At 36.2% G+C, this 20,132-nt stretch overlaps 1 protein-coding gene across 1 annotated transcript in view; it reads right to left on the reverse strand.

Moving 5' to 3' along the window:
• Positions 1 to 16,107, reverse strand: part of CYYR1 (cysteine and tyrosine rich 1) — a 101,751-nt gene extending 85,644 nt beyond the window's left edge. Inside the window, 4 exon segments of the mRNA XM_045540499.1 lie at positions 10,610 to 10,712; positions 15,712 to 15,805; positions 15,807 to 15,949; positions 15,952 to 16,107. Coding sequence (XP_045396455.1) covers positions 10,610 to 10,712; positions 15,712 to 15,805; positions 15,807 to 15,949; positions 15,952 to 16,102 — 491 coding nt within the window. The 5' untranslated portion in view covers positions 16,103 to 16,107.
• Between the last annotated feature and the right edge of the window lie 4,025 nt (positions 16,108 to 20,132).

Consider the following 20,132-nt stretch of genomic DNA (forward strand, 5'->3'; position numbering starts at 1 on the left):
AAAACTATTTTACCACAAACACTAAGCAAAATACATAACGTGTGTAATAATCTGGCTGTGTAAAGCCAATAGGCTGAATAAAAAGAAACTCATTTTAGAATTGATAGACCTCAGCTGATCCTTGCTATGATCAATGACTTTTTATTTGGCCTGCCATCTGGCATTTATTTACTACCACTGAAAACACTTTCAATCTGGCAGTTGTTGCAAATGTAGGTTATGCACAGTATCATCAGAGGCAAGTCGTTGCCCTTTTTATTCTTATAGTTCTTACAAGCACTGACTTACATTGAGAGAACATCTGATTAACACAGATTTTTCAAGAGCTTAATCAGGACAATTATAAAATGTTACATGCAAAGGCACACTCAAATCTGTAGAGCACTGTGATCACTCTGCTAAAATAGCCAGCAGTTAGAACAAGGTTGTGTGCATTCGTTATTGACATATTATCATCAGAGATGAACCAGGCTTATGCAGAATATATATTTCTGAAAAGTTGTGAACAAAATAAATTTTGAAAGAGAAATTCATTGGAATTCTATAATGAATCCCTTTGTAAAGTAAATCATTACCACCTGATTTTTGATATTATATGTGTGATTATTTTCATACATGGGGTTTAGATGTATGAAAATTTCATACATCTAAATATTTTCATTTAGATTTGGATTCCTGGTTTCTGGGTGGGTTTCTCCCTCTAACTTAGGGCAACATGGCAGGTTTGTATACCAGTGCACACGACTTTTCAGGCTGTATTATGGTTTTAGCAACCACTGGGCAGCAGGACACAGTACTTAATTAGCTGCCTTTGCAGTTATCAGACTGCAATCACATTTGATCAAGAAGGCCATTTATTTCACTCAAGGCTGAGAACACACTCCTGGGGAGAGGCAGGTGGTACTCTCCTGTTGATGAAGTCCAGAGAGCTAGGGGGAGAGCCTCTCGCCAGAAGTGCACTCTGGAACTCAGTCACAGACTTCCCAAATGACCTTGGAGAAGTCACTTTGCTCCCTATAGTTTCCCCTTTCCCCCAGATCCAGATGTTTTCAAAGCCCAGCATTGTCATTAATGACAGGAAAAATCTGTAAAGTCCTTCACCGTGCTTTTATGTACAAATATATCCTTTGGCCCAATTATGAGAGAAAGGCAAGTCGTTACCACTATTCCCTTTTTACACGTTAACAAACTGAGGCTCAGTGCTATCAGGAGAACTAAGTTCACACAACATAAAGAAAGAGGAACTCAAACCCAATGTTTCTGAGTCCAGACATTCATGGTCTTTCTTCTACAACTTCCTAATGCTAAAACTACTGTTAATTAAGAACAGAATTACAAAGAATTGTTTCCTGTTTGATTCTACCTGACAAAGGGCAAGAAGGTCTAGCTACTTAATATAAGAATGGGTATTAACCTCAAAGCAGAGTTTTGAGCATTTATTTGATAAACCTAAATTCTAATATATTCCTATGTGTAATATTTCAGAGGCTGATCTTGTATTATTCCCAGTGTTTGTAAAGGAAAAATGTCCTATCAACCCTGCGGAGTTGGTTATTTGCAACTACAGGTAGCTCTTATTTTTTGCAAATGCAGCATACAGTTCTACTCATGTTTTAGGACAGGGCAAATTCAAAGAGAAATATTTTAAAGGTAATTCAACATGTTTTTCTCTATATTTGTCAGATGTGTGCAAAAGCATGAGAACATTCTTCTTATTAACTGTAAGGTCTTCTTTCTTCTTTCCCTTTCTATAGCAGTGAACGTAGATACTACAAATTCTGTTTGTCTCTGAGTCACAGAGAGTGATCGTGGGCTAAATAGCTAAGGCTTTCACCCATAGCATTTTCAGATGGAATCCTATTGTACTTTATGAGGTGATCAATGCCCTCTGAAATTTTCATTAGTAACGGGTGTACACATCCCAACATTTTGTAGTTGGGAGACAGCTGGGAGATACTGTGTTCGGGACGGCAGCCGCCCACCAGAATTCTTTCAATATAATGGAGTAAAAATCACTGAGTGTCTGTAATTCTTTCCTCCTCCATTTGATCAATAGAACATTTTATTTCCAAAAATTATGCAGGTGACTAGAGTTGCATAGGAGCCTGTTGTCTTAACAGATCATATTGCCTCATTGATAGAGCACATGACAAGAGGTTAAATCATTTTGGCATTTCAATTCTATTAATAGTTCCTATCATCTGATTATAATTTTCTTAAATAGTGTGATTAGAAAGTGATGATTGATTCCATCACTGCTTTTATGCTGTAATGCTACCTAATCTGTATTCCATGAAAAGATATTATCTGAAACCAATAACATATTCAAATGGTGATCTGATTTTTCTAAGCAAATATTTATCCAGATAATGCACATTAATTTAGGACCCACAAAATGTCAGGTTTTTCATGTTTGAACAGAAGATTGACCAGGGTTTAAGTGATCCATTATGGATCATTGAGTCCATTAGGCCCCGTAGCTTCGATGGCGAGTTGGCCAACGAGCTGCTTGTCCTCTATAGTCTGGAGTGTAGAAGGGTAGACAGATAATTTAGAAACATCAATGAACTGATAAATAATAATTTGTTCTGGAAAGGATAATGTTACAGCAGCATACGGGAGGGAATTTAATCCATATATTAAGGATAATAAAAGGCTTTCCCCAAAATATGGTGTTTAGGTCTTCATAAGGACAGCAATGACTCCTTTCCATTCATCCCATCTCGAAACCTTCAGATCTTCAGGAGTCAGTGGGGAATAGCAGAAACAGGTCAAGAACATCTCATTTTAAATGCCAACTCATTACATAGCAGTTGTGTGAAATTGGGACAAATTACTTAACCCAGAGCCTCAACCTCCTCATCTGGACAGACAATAATCACATGTGGGTCACAGGGTTAGTCTGAAGATTAATAAAACAAACATATTTTAAGCATCTGTGACAGAGAACACATTAAAAGGTAGTTCTTGTCACTCTAGTTCTTGCCACCACCTAACACACTTTCTTTTATAATACCCATCTGCAATTTCTATCTAATTAAGGTAGCTCCTGAAACTGGAATAAGTTGATCTGATTTGGGCACAGTCCAAGTAAATAAAAATGGATCCTCACATAAACTGCTTTGTTACATAACATTAAATTCAGAATAAAGTGAAATGTCACCAATCCTACATTTTGTATAATATAGAACACAAAAAGCAAATAGAAGAAAATAAAGGCATTCATTGTTCCCACCAACATAGGATGTGTATTCAGGTTTATCTGTGAAGGACAGAACAGTTTTGATGGAGGTGAAGGAGGCTGAAATAGCATCCAATGTAGAGAAGGGAGAAATCAATGTATTCCTGCATTTGCTTGGGGTTCTGTTGTTGGCTTGCTGTTCTCTTTCTTGTACCTCTCTGCAGAACATCTCATTTATTCCAACACACCTTTTCAACCAGCACCTCTAGGCTTTTCACTCCCAAATTTTTGTGTGATGCTTCATGCTCTCCACTGAGCTTCAGACCGGAATATTCCACAATTGAAAGATCATTGAATTTGGTTCATAGCCTATAGGTCTCTCCCTATTCAATGTATTAGAAATGAAGTTCATTCCCCTCTGTGAACCTTCCTGAATATTCCCCATTAGTTCCTGGCACACCAGCCACCCAATTATCCAAAGCAGGAACTTCAGAATTAATTCAGACTTGATCTTCTCATTCAGCCTGGTCCCTAGCCCCACATCCCATGAGTCCTAACATCCTAATCTCCTCTACCCTTTCATCCTGTAGCACAGACATTGCCAGACAGCACCAGCACTCACTCCCAGGTGCGGCTGAAGGCTGGGCTGCATGTTAACAAGGTGTCCAGGGGATCCCATTCCAGCCATCATCAAACTTTTCCATTGCTTTTTTTTTAATTTTAAGGATTTCAAACATATAAGGATTACAGATAATATAAAACACCCACATACCCCCACCCAGATTTATTATATGTTAATAATTTATAATATTTGCTTCAAATGTTTAATTTTTTTAAAAAAAATTTGAGATGAACTCTTGCTGTGTTGCCCAAGCTAGTCTCTAATTCTTGGGCTCAAGATCCACCTGCTTCAGCCTCCTAAATAGCTGGGATTATAGGTGCATACCACTGTGATTAAGTAGTAAAATATTAGAGTTGAAGGCCACACATCCTTAGGGTGACATATTGTGCCAATTTTCCTGGGACCATCCAGATTCCAGCACTGAATGTCCTGCATCTCCGGGAACCCCTCAGTCCTGGGTAGTCCTAAAATTCATGTGTACCCTTCTTTCCCTCATATATTTGTATATTTACCACATTTGCATGTTTTCATAATAAAACACAGATTTTACGTGTTTAAGTTTATGCAAGTAGTATCATGTTGTATAGACTCTTCTTCAGTTAGCTTTGTTTCACACAGCATTTCCTGTATGGAGATTTACTCTAATGGTATATGCATTGAGTTATTCTAATTGCTATATCCTTGGCATGAATATACTCCATTCATCTACTCTCTTGTGATGGAAATTCTGGTTGTTTCCAAAGTTTTGTTGTTTTAAATATATGTCAGACAACATTACAAATGACTCCTTGTTCATATCTGTGAATTTTCTAGGGAATATATCTTGAAGAGGCATTATTGCTAAACCCTAAAGTATGTCCATTTTCAGCATTACTACCTGGGGTCCAATTGCTCTCCAAGTGTTTGTAACAGTGTATGTTCTCCCATTGGCAATGTGAGAACCCTTTTATCTTTGCCCACATTGCTTGATACTATTAGACTTATGGAGTATTGACAGCCTGATGGGTGTGAAATGGTATTTCATTGTTTTAAATTTTTTCTTCCCCTGCTTTAGTCAGGTGAAGCACCTTCCACACGTCTATGGTCCATCCAGTTTTCTGCTTTATAACATTTTTTGTGCACATACATTGCCCAATTTCCTATTGAAGTGTTCTGGAAACTAATCTTTTGTGAGTCATATCAATTGCAAGTATCTTCTCCAATTGACAGATTTATTTGCCTTACACTTTTATCTATGAATCCTGTTGCTCTATAAATTTAAAAGTTATTTGGGAAAAATTGAGATATAATTCACATACCATAAGACTCACCATTTAAAAGTGTACAGTTCATTGGCTTTCAGTAATCTCTTCTTTTACTATTTGTGCTTTTTATCTTTTATTTTGGAAATCTTTCCTGATGCCATAATGCCGTTCTCCCCCGTTTTTAAAAAATTGAAAACTTTTGCTTCTTGTATTTATGTATGTAGTCTGATAAGAATGGATTTTTGATTGTCAAATGATGGACTGATCTAGTTTCATTTTTATCCATATAGATAACTAATTGTCTTAGCATCGTTTCTTAAATAATCTATCCAATCTATCCACCTCCAGTAGTTTGTAACGCCATGTAAGTTATTTATCAAATTCCCTTAAATACATAAGTCAGCTTCTAAGCTCCATATTCTTTCAGTTTATCTGTGAACCAATGTCACACAATTTATTTTTTATTACTTTATAATAAATCTTGATGTCTACAAGACATGTCTTCTCACTTTTTCTTTTTCATAACTATCGTCTCTTTTCTAGGCCCCTTACTGTCCCACATAAATTTTAGGCCCAGTCTGTCAAATTTAAGAAAAAATGGTCCTGTGGATTTTGATTGGAATTGCATCGAATTTACAGATAGTTCAGGAAGAACTGACATATCCCATTATTAACATCCTTACCTTATTTCCATCCATAATTCGATACATCTCAATTTCTTTAGGTCTCTTTTTTATCCCTTGAAATTGTTATATATTTATATTACTCCATAAATGCCATGCATATATTTATTATTGTATTTCCTACCTGATATCTTATAGTTTTTACATTTTAAATCAGGTTCATATTTATTTTAATGTCAAATTAGGTACTTATCTTTGTATCATTATTAAAACAAAGTCTCCTACAAACCTTGACTTGTTCAGTATGTACTTTTCAGAGGTGTTTTTTTCATATCTAAATACTGAGATTATTTTAATTTAATTAATTAAGTGATGTTTTTTTAAATGCCAAAGGCCTTTTTAAATGCATTATATTTCTGTCTGTGTTTGAATAGCCTTTCGTGTTTAATCCAGAACACTAAGCTACTTAATGATCATAGGACCTCAAATGCCATTCGAAAATGTGAAACCTTTATCTTTTAACTCAGTTTTGCTTTCATGCATAGCATGGCTCTAAAATCACAGTTGTGATATTTATTAGCTGTCTTTGCAAAACTGTGGGTAATACATCTTTCACATTTCATTGAGAAGAAAAGAAATTTAATCCCACCAGGATCTCCATTATTAGTTCTTCCTCTTGAATTTTTTTCCTATGGGGATTTTATGCTGGCCAGATGGTGCTCTGAAGAATCCTTAGACAGATCAGCATTTTACAATGGCAAAGTGAAAAATCAAAACTCTATCTCTAAGTTAGGAGGTTAAATTCTGTATCTTGTCATCTGGCTCAATATGTCCAAACTTGTCAATATTTGGTTCATATTCAATATTGTACAATTACTGTCTTATGTAGTCAAGGACCTTCATTTTCAGTGAAGTCCTGTTTTTGCTTTGTTCCATTGGATAAAAGTAATTAGCCACTCAGTTGCACCTTCTAGTTCCTTGAATTCTACCAATTCTAAAGAAACCACATCTTCACATTGGATCTTCTCTCTAGGGAACGTAAAAAAATTTCATCAGCAGCAAAATTTATATATTCGTTTCCATATTCATCACAGAATATTTATCTTCCATGGAGCAGGGTTGCTGAATGAAATGTTCCAGAATCAATCTGGTAGTAAATTGTTTATTTCTCAAATTGGCCCAATACTCATTTTTAAACATCCTGAGGCTTCTAATCTTCAAGCAGTTGCCTTCATGGTCAAAAATCTCTTAAATGGAGTAACAATTACAAGATCACATAGTCTGTCATAAATGGCTTCAAAGAGTGTAACCATCTCAAAGTGTGCGTTCCAAATCTTTCATCTATGGAATGAAAACCCTATCTTCATTTGGAGCCTTCTCACCTTAGTCCACTGTCTTAATGATGTCTAAGAATGTGTCCTTTCTCTATAAAATCAGATGTCTTATTTCCAGAAAAGTACTCAATTATTTTGTTTTAGCTTTGCAATAAAAGGATATATCTTTTGCTTTACCTACTTATTCCTACATTATATCCACAATTTACCCTTCCTGCTCTGGCTACACTGAAGAACATGGATTTTTCCAAATGGACCATTTCCTTTCTTAAATCATTGCCTTTGTATGCAAGAGTCTCTCTGTCTGGAAAGCATTTCCCTTGCTTCACTGTCCATTTATTTATATCTACTCTTCCTTTAAAATTCTGATCAAATTCCATGTTTATGATGAATGTCCTCACTCACATACACACACACACACACACACACACACACATGCGCACACACAAAGACTTAGCTATAGTCTCTCTTTCCATCCTCTAATAACACTTCATAGATTAGTTAATTCAATTAGAATCACTTGTCTGCGCCCTCTTCTCTTATTAGATTTTGAAGTCTTAGAAATCAGAGTACATCACTTATTCATCTTTGGATCCCAGGACCTAGTACAGCACTGCCATGGTAGGTAAAGCCACTCAATGTGCATTTATAAATAATTAATTGATTGAATTGAACATGCTGTAAAAATTATTCTTAAATTCTGGAAGATAACACTATGGTTCTTCTGTACTGAAGTCAGTATCTGTGACCATAATGACCCAGAGTAGATGTGCCATTTTTAACTAATTTTTAAAGTTTTTCATGAGAGAGAAATAAATCTTACAGTTCCTAAGGCAAATAAGAAAAAAATTTGGCCTGGGGATAGACAGGGAATCTGAATTTATTTGTCAAAATTCATATTTAGAATAGAAAACATTTCAAAAAAGGGAAGAGACTTAAGACTTTCCAATGAAGAGATAAATTGAAAATTAGCTCCTGTGATTGCTTTATAAACAAATTGTAATGGTTGGTTTGCAAACCAGCAAGGGCAATTGAAGTTAACAGAATTAAGGACTAAACATCTCTATTCAACTCTGATTATTTTAGGGGGTGACTAGGGAGGCCTCGGTTAAGAAGAGTCAAGTGGACCAAACCTTACCAATACACAGTCTTGAATGGCCTGAATGACATTTTACGCTCTTTCTATAGCTCATTTTAAACTGAGGCAACAGTTTTATTTCTCAAACAGAAAAATACAAATCAAATTATAAAATTACTCATTTATGTTACATAACATTTCCTTGTATTTATTTGCTTTCTCCCTTATTACTTTTCTGATAGCCACAAAGATTTGACTTTCTATTAAGACAATTACAATGATTTCACTAAGAATGGGCCTGGATGCTTGAAAGAAAGGAAGCATAGTTTATGAGTTTCAAAACAGCAGTATTTGAAAACATGTGCATGAAAGAACTCTTATAAGCATTCTTGGAATAAATCTTTTTAATACCTACTGCACCCCCCGCCCAACTTAAAAAAAGAAAAAAAACTTTGGGTGGAGTTAAGAATTCTTTTCAAATGTTAAACAATAACTGGATATCCTGCAAATGTATTCTCCTTTATCCAGTAGGAAAATATTTTAAGGTCCCCTCTTTTTTTGGCTAAGAATTGGTTAGCATGAGATTTACTCAGTGCTTTAGATTTTGAATAGAAAGTTCAGTTTTCACGGCCTGAAATATAATGCCATCTGTGTTTATTTTCCCTTCCAAAGCACAACTCTTTTTTTTCCAAACATAACAAGTACATGCTCCTAATAACCCAGATACATGTATCAACTCAACTAATTCATTACTTTAAGCAATAGTGAAATTAAAGACCTAGAACATGTACCATATGAATGTGAACTTCATTGTAAACACAAATCATATCAAACACATTTATAAATTCAAAAAATTTTAAATATTCTGATAAATAACTAATCCTGTGTTTTATATACATTTACCAGGGTGGAGGTAGCTATGAAGTGAGAAATAGGTGCACAATGCACACCATGGTGTAGTTAGTGCACAGAGAAATGGGCCAGAGGCCAGAGGACCAAAGAATTATAGAATCAATTTGACCTCATGGTCCTCAAATCTAAACCACCTGCTGGGCCACTCACACCTCTACCTGGAACAGCAGCATCTGGCATGTGGAGACCACTTGAAAATAAAATTTTAATTTATTAATAATGTATTTTATTATAAATTACTTTAAATACTATAAGGGGATATACAACTGTAAACACTATTATATATTTATATTTGGGCTGACAAATTCCTGTAAAAAATCATTCTGAAAGTTTTCTAACATAGGAAGTGGGCATAATTTCTTTGCCACCAAATTATCCATGAGGAAAAATTCAACATTTTATGAAGAGTTTATTTGCATTTCAAAGAATGCTTAAAATCCATACATCATTTTTTATTACAGCCTGACATTTCTTTCATGGCTATCATGGTGCTCAAGGGCATCCCAAAGTATGATTTTTTGGTCTGTATTCAGAGGGACGTACTCTCTTACCATCAGCCCCAACACTGATTCTAGAAAGTTTATGTGGTGCCAAGTTTTCTATTCTCAGGAAACTGAGGATGTGTTATGAGCCGTCTCAATGGACACGTCCCTAAAATAGCTGGGCACGTATGACTTAGTGCCTAATATTTCCTGTTTCCACTGGAGCCTGCATAGGACATGAATTACGCAGAATTGTTTAGGAACAGAACATTTCCCAAATCATCCTGATACTCACTTGAAAAACAAAAACCGAGGAGGACCGAGGCTAGATTGCTGCTGCTACCTCAAAGCCATGGGATTTTTGACTCAATAAATTCTGCTGTTCCTAATCCTCTAGCTTTTATTTCTCAACTGTGTGCTGCTCTCTGGAGGAACTGGCAAGTGCACACTTTTACAGACATACGACCCTGGAAGCAGGACCTGCTTCTCCGTTTCCCTTGGCCCAGAATCAGCTCTAACATTCTTAATTTGTTACGGAGAAATGCTTAACACATTCTACATGTATGTATTTCCTTCATGTGTACGTGCTTTGTTATTTATCACTTTACATTATTCATACCTAGCTTTTCTTAGGCTCCAAACTTGTCTCCTGAAGTTGTTTTATATGTGTTATGTGAGAACCGACATTTCATATCTCAACTGTTTTTTCATTCATAACCTTTCTTTTCCCTGACATACACTGGATACATTAAATTAATACATAACAAAATAAACTGGCCACAATTAAGGAACAAATTTTGACTTACAAATCCTTCAGCAAAGTAGAAAAAAATATCATTGACATTGTTAAAATACTGTCAGATGATGTCTACTTAAAACATTATTATAATATGCAAAATTAAATAAGAGAATACTCTTTTTAACTGTCTTCTAATAAAGGCAATTTATTTTGTATATTAATTTCCACATTTTGTCTAGTAATATAGCACATTAGATAGTGATGAGTGTTTAATATCTCTTGTAAAGGTTTTATGTCAATAACCAATCTTAAAATCTCTTGCCTTAGTACTCCTTGAAAGTATAACCGGATGAAGGAAAGAACATCGATATTGCCAAATTTGACTAATACTCACGAGAGGATATTCCCAATGTAAGCATAGTAGGAGCAACAGTAGGGTGTGGTTCCATCACAGCAGTAAGATCTGCAGTCTTTGCCACACTGAGCAATGCAATTGTCTACAAAATAAAAACCACATGTGAGCCGTTAATGTTGTAAAATCACAGTTTAAGGAAAAATTATTCTATTTCGCATCTTAATCAGCCAATGACCACTCTTTAGTACATTTAGATCTTCATTTTCATACTCAGAATTCTAAAATAAGGGTCTAAACTAGCCTCTCTTCCCCACTTTAAGCTGGTAAAGGCAAGGACAGTGCTTGAATCTTGTGCACCAAGAACCATCACTGGCAGTTAGGGTTGGTTGAATGACATAATGAAAGAAGGAATGAATGAATAATTCAATAATCAGTCATTAAATTTGTCAGTAAAGTTTTTATAATAATTTTTAAATTATAAAGTCTTTTGACTTTAGGGTATTATATTTTCAATTAACCTCAATTAATGGAAAGGGTTACTGACATAGATAATAAATAAGGATAATGCATACTTTCCATGACAATGCACTGTAAGCTTTTCTTTTATACCATTTTTTTTATCTTCATAATTACAGTTGGCATACATATAGTAACACAAATGAGTCTGCTTCCTGTCCATCCCTTTGGGTTGGAAGTTGATGGGTGAGTTATAGGAAGAAGTTCTCATAGGTAATTAATTTGTGAATACTTAACAGTTTAATGTTAGATTGAAGGATCAAACTATCAAAGAGCACCATGTGAAGGAGAGTATTTTTTGATTTAAAGGATTTGTTGGAACAAACAACTAAATTACTAATTTTTTCTATATATTTTTCAGCAAGAACAATTATACCAAAAATGTTTTAAAAAATTACCCTAGCTTTTAAAAATTCTTTATTCCACCTAAATGATTTATGTTTGACAAGTTAAGCTTCTCATCGAGCTATAATCAGTAGTATAAATTATTATGGATATGTGAGTTTCAGGGATATGATCAGGAAAACATTAAGTACAGCCTAATTATTTAAGTTGCCCGTTTAAGAATCACAAAATAAATTATTTCCAACTCAATTCCTGAAGGTAATAGCAACTATTATATAAATTATAAAAAACTTTGCTTTCCTATCAAAATTATCACATCTAAAGTACAAAGTATGATATTTTTGTTGACATATCTATGTAATTGATTTATCTAGAAAGGAAATTTTACATAGATTTTAAATCACCTCCCTGCCAAGATGATTCTTTACAGAGAGAGGTGATTAAAAGGTAGCAAAGTTCATCTGCCTTTATCAACAATGCGTGGCTTTTGTGTAACTAGTGACAAAGTTCATATTTTTACTGCCTCAATTTTATTTCTATATCATAGATTGATAAACACGACCATGGAGGATTTCCTCTGGGTCATGGTAAGAAGGGGAAAATAATTACTTTGTAAGATTTAGTAACTCTACTTAAATCCACTTTTAACATTTGAAGACAGAAATACAATCTAATGATTTAGATCCAAGGGAGAAACTAATATACTGACAGTAAATGCATTTTGAAGAGTACATCATACTTTTTAAGGCTGCTTATTTTATAGTTTTCTCAGTGAATTTCTATAGCTCTCATTTTTAGTGCTGTTTATTCAAACATTTAGACTATCTCAAGAGCTTAGCAGGGATGTTTTGCTTCATGCTCTTAAAAGCCATTTAGATTGTGAGAAAGCTAATGTCTCATTATTCTGTCAGAGTAGGACAACCAATGTGTAAGTAACTTCATGGGTGCCTTTTGAATGATGCCCAGGACAATGACAGTTTATTAAACTCTCCATGAATATCAAAGATTCAGTTACCTACTATTGTATTCCAATGAGTACTGTTATAAGGACAGGGTGTTATCAAAATATTTTGAGCCAATATTACAGGAAACCAAGCCCAAAATTTTGTAACCAAGAAGCTGGATCATGCTTGCAGCAAATATCTGGATCATGCCACACACTGGTCATGATTTTTAGGATATTTTCCAGTGCTCTTGTCTACTTCCCAGAATCAAGCTACCGAAAAGGGGGAGATTTAACAGTATGGCAAATACATTCACAATCACAACATTTCCAAACTGAGCTTTCCACCACACCTCAATGCTTATTTTGTTATGTTAGTTACTTTCTCTGGCTTATTTGAGAATAATTTTATGAAGATCAGTGTTTGGGCCATTCAGGAACTTTTTCTCACTTGAGAAAGAATAGAATATCCCAATTTGTCCTCACAAGATACTTCTAATATTCAAGTTAATACGCCTGAAAATTAGCCACTTCAAATTTTCTTCAATGATTTTTTACTGAAAGGCATGATCTGGAATAAGGTTTCCCAACTCACCGCTGCCCCCACACCCCCCTGTAAGGAATGTGCAGAACAGGAAAAGCAATATCTGGCTTGAACCACTTGCTTAGAAATGGCTCTTGCAAGCCATAGCTAAGATAAGAGAGGAAGGAAAGGGAGGGGACAGAAGTCACTGGCAAGTCCCGGAAGGTAAAACCTTGACCAAATCCTGTCTTTGTAACCTGCAGTGGGAGTTGGATGATAATATCAACACTTCATTGGGTCTCTTTCCAAAAGAGACTCTATAGTAAAACACGATGCTTTAGGTATAGAAACCTTGCTCTCATTTGCCTAACTAGATGGAATGCGAATTTATTGCATTTGTTGTGGGGAAAATAATTCAGGTTATGAATACTGCATCTACTTAGGTTTTTGTCCCATAAAACCAGCAATTCATTTAACAAGGTGTCTGAACTATTTTTATTTCTGTGGCATTCCAGCATCTAACCCCAGCCCTCACTTCCAGTCATATCTCTTAGTTCCAACCAAACTGAAATATCCATTGTTGCATATGCACATCTCACAATTTTTGCCTTTGTTCACCCTATATCCTACTCAATCTCCTTTTGTTCAGGGTTTCCCTGTATTTCAAAGGTCTAGTTCCTTCAAGTCCTCCTCAGTTTAGTTTTCCTGGGCAAATATTTATTAAGCTCCATTTTGCTGAGCAAAATAGATATTGCTGTCATAGAGCTTACCTTCATAAGCCAGCAATAAGGTCCTCTCCTTCGAACACACGCAGCACGTGACTTTACCTCTCCTCTGAAACAGCCTTTTACACGTTAGAGGTATTTATGGGCACTCCTTATTTCTCAGAGAAGACTCAGAGCAGACCTCTGTTCTAGGTATCACTCAACATATCTCAATAAATATTAGTTGAATGAGTATGAAAAGCATAAAAAAGGCCTCTGAAATAAGAATTCCAGTAATTAACACCAAAGAACTTATTAGCTACATGATTCTTATCAATGACACTAAGTCAACCTAGTATTGGCTTGCAACTATTTTGTAGCCTACTAGGGAAGGATTTGGAAGCACAGAAATGAATGGAGTGAAAACTTTCTAAACTAATCACCTTTGCTGTTGGCTATCTTTACTGGTTTCCCGAGCCCTGGGAGTTGGGCACCTAGCACTGGGGAAACAGGAGGAAGGGAAGGACAGGTGTGTAAAGTACAAGCTTTCAGTTTACCACAGGGAATAAAATAGACAAAAGAAGAACAAAAATAAGTTGTGGTTCAATGGACTGGTTGAGTAAGTGTGAATGAGGGTATTAAAGTTTCATTTGCTTTTTGCTATTTCCTTATTTTTGCTTTCTTTTGATGATCAGAGGTGGGGGCAAGAATCATCATTGTTTTAAAAGAACTAATGAAGAGATTTTTTAAAATGTAAATCTAATATTAATGCAGTTGATTCTTTTAATCCCTCAAGTGCTGAAAATCTTATAGATTTCAGTAAAATAAATAAATGTTGTAGACAGATTACAATGTGGACTCTCTAAATAGGAAGGACTTATCCTAGTTTTATGAATTTCTGCATTAGAAAGTCAGATTAAAATATCTTTAAAACGGTAACTTCTAGACAGGCACTAATTTACATTTACATTTCAATAAACAGACTGAAAATTTCTATAAGAGTTACGGTGACTCCTTTGTGGCAAGGTTGAATGAGAAATTCAATTCTTTTGATGTTCAGGCAGCAATGTGGAAAATATCTTCCTTTCGCTTGCAGTATTTTTTTGAATATCAAAAGATAAATTGCAGTGCTACACATACATTTATCATTGCAGGGTCATGGGTAAGCCTGTGATTTCTGTCATAGGAAGTTAAAGACAGGAAAACATTTCACAAAGAACTTTGCTTTTAGCTTGCTCTGTTTTGTGAATATGAACAGCTGCAAAGAACACATGTGTAATTAACTTTATACCTGAATAACCAATGAAAGGGCATTTAGGACTTCCTATTAATCATGGAACAAGAAAACCCACTTTGCTTCATTAATTATTAGCAATTCTCACCAAGAATAATTAGAAGGAGGGAAATGAGATGCCCTCCACCTATGAACAAACCAATCAATGAAAACTGATTAGACTGGGCGAATTCATGTCTCTCAAAAAGCTTGTATTTGAACTCAACACATCCAGCTGCCCAGTCTACCACACTGTGAATCTTCCAAAGAACAAAATCAAGTTCTAAGGCTTTTTATTTCTAAAAGGGAAAACCTGGAATATTCAGAAAATGTAAGGTGGAGGGGGCATTGGGTAGCCTACAGAGAAAGGGAAAAGTCACCAGATTAGTTTATTTTAAAATTTCAGCAACACCTCTAAACTTCAGGTGCTTTTACCTGTAAACTTCAGGTGCTTTTTAAAATGCTTTCCTGAGTCTCACCCCTTAGCTCCGACTGCACCCTCAGATTCCTCTGGAGTCGTGGATACAATTGGATACATTTGATGCTACCCAGAGAGTACAATCCCCTAAACCTGCCGATTGCCAAGAGAGAGGAAAAGAGAAAAAAAAACGCAAAAAAGAAAAGTCAAAGGAAAAGGAACAAAACAGAACCGCATGAATGAAAGTCGAGAGGAGGGTTGAAGCGCGCGGGTTTCTGCCGTCGCTTCCCAGGGACCAAGCAGTCTCCGCCCTGCCACGAGGGGCCAGGTGCATCTCGCCCAACCCGCCTTGGCCCGGACTGTGCCCCAAGCGCGGCCCCAGGCCCCCTGACCCTCGCCCGCCGTGCTCTGTCACTGACCTGCGTAGACAAAAAGCAGCACCAACTTCGAAAGCAAGACCCTTGGATGCCCGGGCGGCGTCGGCGCGTCCATCCAAGCCGGCGGCGGGAGGTTGCGCACCAAGAGGGACAGACTGGGGAGAGGCCGGGAGCGAATGGAGAGAGCCCGGACCAGGAGGGATGGAGAGAGAGAATGCAGGGCGGTCAGATGGAGAGAGCAGCGCCGCACGGAGCCCTGGCCATTGCCCAGGTGGCGGCGCGGAGCTCCGCGGAGCTGGGGCGCGCGTGGCCCGGGCCGGGCTGCGCCGGGGACGGAGGTGTCTTTGTCTTGCCCCACTGCGCTCTGGCGCGGGAGGCCGCTGCTCCAGCGTCCTCGGCCACCCGGCTCACATTTCATCTCCGCGGGTGGCATCGACCCTGGGCAGGGGGAGGGAGTGGCCCTGACTCCTCCCCACGCTCCTGTTCTTCCTTCTATAGAGGGACTGGAGGGCTTGGCCTGCTGAAGGGACTTTTTCTAACCCTTTGCTTTGGCTATTGCTAGGGAGTTCAGCGCCTTGTCCTCCGTTACAATTTCTCCTTTCTAAGCAATGGATGACGAAGAACTTTGCTTTTTATCTTTAACCCAATGGAGGGAATTTTCAAGGTTGAAGGTATTGAACAAAGAATGACAGCAAAGAAAATCCAGGAGAACTGAGAAGTACAGAAAGTGTATGGTATCTCTGCTGAAAGGCGGTAAGATGTTTATTATTATTTCCAGTAAAGTCAGGGAAAACAAAACAAAACATGAATGCACACTGTTATCACTATTGTTTGGCAATGTTTTGGAGTTATTGGCCTAAGCAATCAGACAAGAGAAAGAAAAAAGATTTATAAAAATTAGAAGCAAGATTGTCATTACCAAATGAAATTCTTGTGTAGGTGGAAAATCAAAGAGAATCAACTATAAAGTACTTGTCTAAAAACACAATAGTTTTCTTTCCTGCAAATAAAAATCAGTTAGAAAATTCTCAATGTTATGCATGAAGGAAAAAAAAAGATGTGACTAAGTGAATGGAGATACTGCTCTTGACTAAGAGAATTCAGCATCACAAATATAACAAGGTTCTTTAAATTAGTTTAGAAATTTAGAAATGGAGCTAATCTCAATTCAAAAACATCAACATGAAATTTTCCAAGCCAATCTGATTCTAAAGTTTCTCTGAAAAATAAGCATGTAAGAATATTTATTTAAAATAAGAGTAATGAATGGGATTAGCCTCAACAGATTAATTAAATATAACATTACAATAATTAAAACAGTTAACATTGCAATAGATAGGCTCAATGGAAGAGAACAAGGAATCCAAGGTAGACATAAAAATGTACAGCAAGTCATCCTTACTTCCAAAGAAGAAAAAAAAGTAGAAATAAAATTGATGGTGGGGTATCGCTTTTTTTTTTTTTTTGAGATAGAGTCTCACTCTGTTGCCCAGGCTAGAGTGCTGTGGCGTCAGCCTAGCTTACAGCAACCTCAAACTCCTGAACTCAAGCAATCCTTCTGCCTCAGCCTCCTGAGTAGCTGGGACTACAGGCATGTGCCACCATGCCCGCCTAATTTTTTCTATATATATTTTTAGTTGGCCAGATCATTTCTTTCTATTTTTAGTAGAGATAGGGTCTCACTCTTGCTCAGGCTGGTCTCAAACTCCTGACCTCGAGCGATCCACCCGCCTCAGCCTCCCAGAGTGCTAGGATTACAGGCGTGAGCCACCTCGCCTGACCGAGGTATCGCTTTTTATATGTCAAACTAGCCACCCCCCGGAAAAAACAAAAAACCAAAAACAAATTATCTTTTAAGGAGAGCAATGTGGCCATATGTATCAAAATTCCAATACATATGTACTTAATTTTGTCAGTCCTCCTCTAGGAGTTATTTCCTATAAATTCACCACTGCAAGGACATAAGAAGGTGGGAGGATATATTACCTCCAAGATAAATGTAACCTGAGTTCCTTACTGTGCTTTACACCTCTATGAAGTTTCAACCATCCACCTGGTCCAAAAGAAGCCTGATCAATTCCTCTTTTTCTCTCACCCACAACAGCCAATCTATCACTGAGTTCTACTGATTGTATAGCTAAGCACCACCCAAATGTATTCCAAATTTATTCTCTATTTCTGCCCTAATCTAGACTCTGCAGTCTCCCTTATAACAGGTCTCACTGGCTCCAGGGAGATATTTGCCACACTGAAGCTAGCCTAATAATATGCAGGCTAGAAGCAGTTTCAGAATAAACAAAAAGTGAAAAGCAAACAGCAAAGCATTTTTTAAAAATTCTGAGCTATAATAAAATTTGACTTTTCAGACTTAAAATGGTAAATGAACTCTAAGAAGAATTTTTTGAAAAGAGGCACACACACATATATATCTTAGAGACCTATTTGAAAAAGTATAAATTTAAAATTGTATAAATTTGAAATCATACAAATTTTCATATATAATTTTTAAAAGTTTACTTGAAAAAGAAAGGGAATAAGACAGGCATCAGACTTCTCATTTGCAAATCTGGAATTTAAGAGAGTGAAACTTTTTCTAAACCACTGAAAGATAAAAGCTACATTCCAAGAATCCTATTCCCAAATCAGATTCTATTAATGTTTGAGTCCATTAAGATGTTTAGAACAGTGTTTGTTATAATTTTAACACATGAAAAAGGTTTTACATATCCAATAGAGGTAAAAAAAATGTTAAGTAAACTAGGATACATGCATATTATGGATTAACATCCAATACTTTAAAATGATGGGGAAAATGATATGATATGTAGTTAAAGGGAAAAATGGAATACAAAATGAACTCAACAATGGAAAAATGTTGATAATATTTTTTTCTTTTATTGAAATTTATTTTTCCCAAACTTCCTCCTGGGTACCTCTTTCTTTTTTTTAAAAAAAAGGTGCCTTAGAAATAATGCTGATTTTTAATTTTCAATTTTAAAATATTATCTGATCATTCCAATGACGTTACACTATAGGAACAAAGAACATCTTGGGGAAAAACGAAGTATACAGGACAGATTCACAGCCTTCAAGATTTTGTTTAAATGTCTCATCTTTGAGGAGGCCATTCTGACTGCATTTTAATATTACATCCAGCCCTTTCTTCCACCCTACACTGGATCCCTCACACCATGCATGCTCTCCTTTTTTTAGTTTTACATAGTATATTTTATCTTCTAACCTACTATTTAATTTACTTACTGATTTTGTTTACTGTCTGAGTTTGTGTGTGTGTGTGTGTGTTCTGCCAAAACGAGCCCCCGTTCATTTGTTTTCCCCTTGTCAAATTCTGCTCCACCACTAATTGGCTTTCAGTCTTGTGATCCAAGCCAAGCCAATCAGATTCTCATTCTTGGAAATTTGAATACTGATCAGCTCTTTTGCGTAGAAGGAAGGAGATTGTACCATACACAGAAGGTCAAGGAACTGTTGACATCCTCAGGATGCCCCAGGCTCCTTTTTATTCCAGAGATTTGTCATTCCACTCATAGGTGTTTAAGAAAATGAAAGCATATGCCTACACGCACAGTTGCACTGGATGCCCATAGCAGCTTTAATCATAATGACCCCAACCTGGAAATGAACCATGGATAAACAAACTGTAGTATGTCTATACAATGAAATACTATGTTGCAATAAAAAGTTTGAAGTATAGGCAAAGATATGGATAAATCTCTGCAACAATATGCTGAGCAAATAAACCAAAGATAGTCCATACCATGTAATTTGTTTATATGAAATTCTAGAAAAGGCAAAATTAATCCATAGTGACAGAAAGCAAATTAGTGATTGCTGGGGTGGGATTAGAAGACTGATTGCAGAGGGTCATGAGGGAAATTTCGGGGGCTGATACAAATGTTCTGTGTCTTGATAATGGTGATGGTTGCACAGGTGTATGCATGTGTCAAAGTCATAGAACTATATACTTGACAGTGCACTTAAAATGTGTGTGTTTTTGTATATGTAAATTAAATGTCAGAAGTTGATTTTTAGAAGTGGTAGGTAGTACGTACATGAGGGATGAGTGCACATAAAATTTTTATATAGCTATTTTATTGACTTATAGAATTCTAATTGTTATTTCACAATTGCCCCAGATTTTCACAATAGCTCCATAGCTCTTAAAATAAATATAATACAGGTGAATGCTATTTTAAAATATAGCATTTTACATAGGTCCATGTTTTGTAATATTATTCCATCAGTCAACCCAAGTCTGTGGAGAATATTAAATAGTATAGGAAAATACTCATGGCTTCCCTAAGGAAGAAACAAAACTGTGTTTACTTTAAGATTCCAATTTAGTGAATAAATACATATTCACTTTTTTATTCTTTTTTGTATGTTTTTCAAATATTTTACAATAAACATGTATTGTTTTGGAATGAGAAAAATGGGTTTTA

Source organism: Lemur catta, chromosome 1 (genome assembly GCF_020740605.2).
Source record: "Lemur catta isolate mLemCat1 chromosome 1, mLemCat1.pri, whole genome shotgun sequence".
NCBI lineage: Eukaryota > Metazoa > Chordata > Mammalia > Primates > Lemuridae > Lemur > Lemur catta.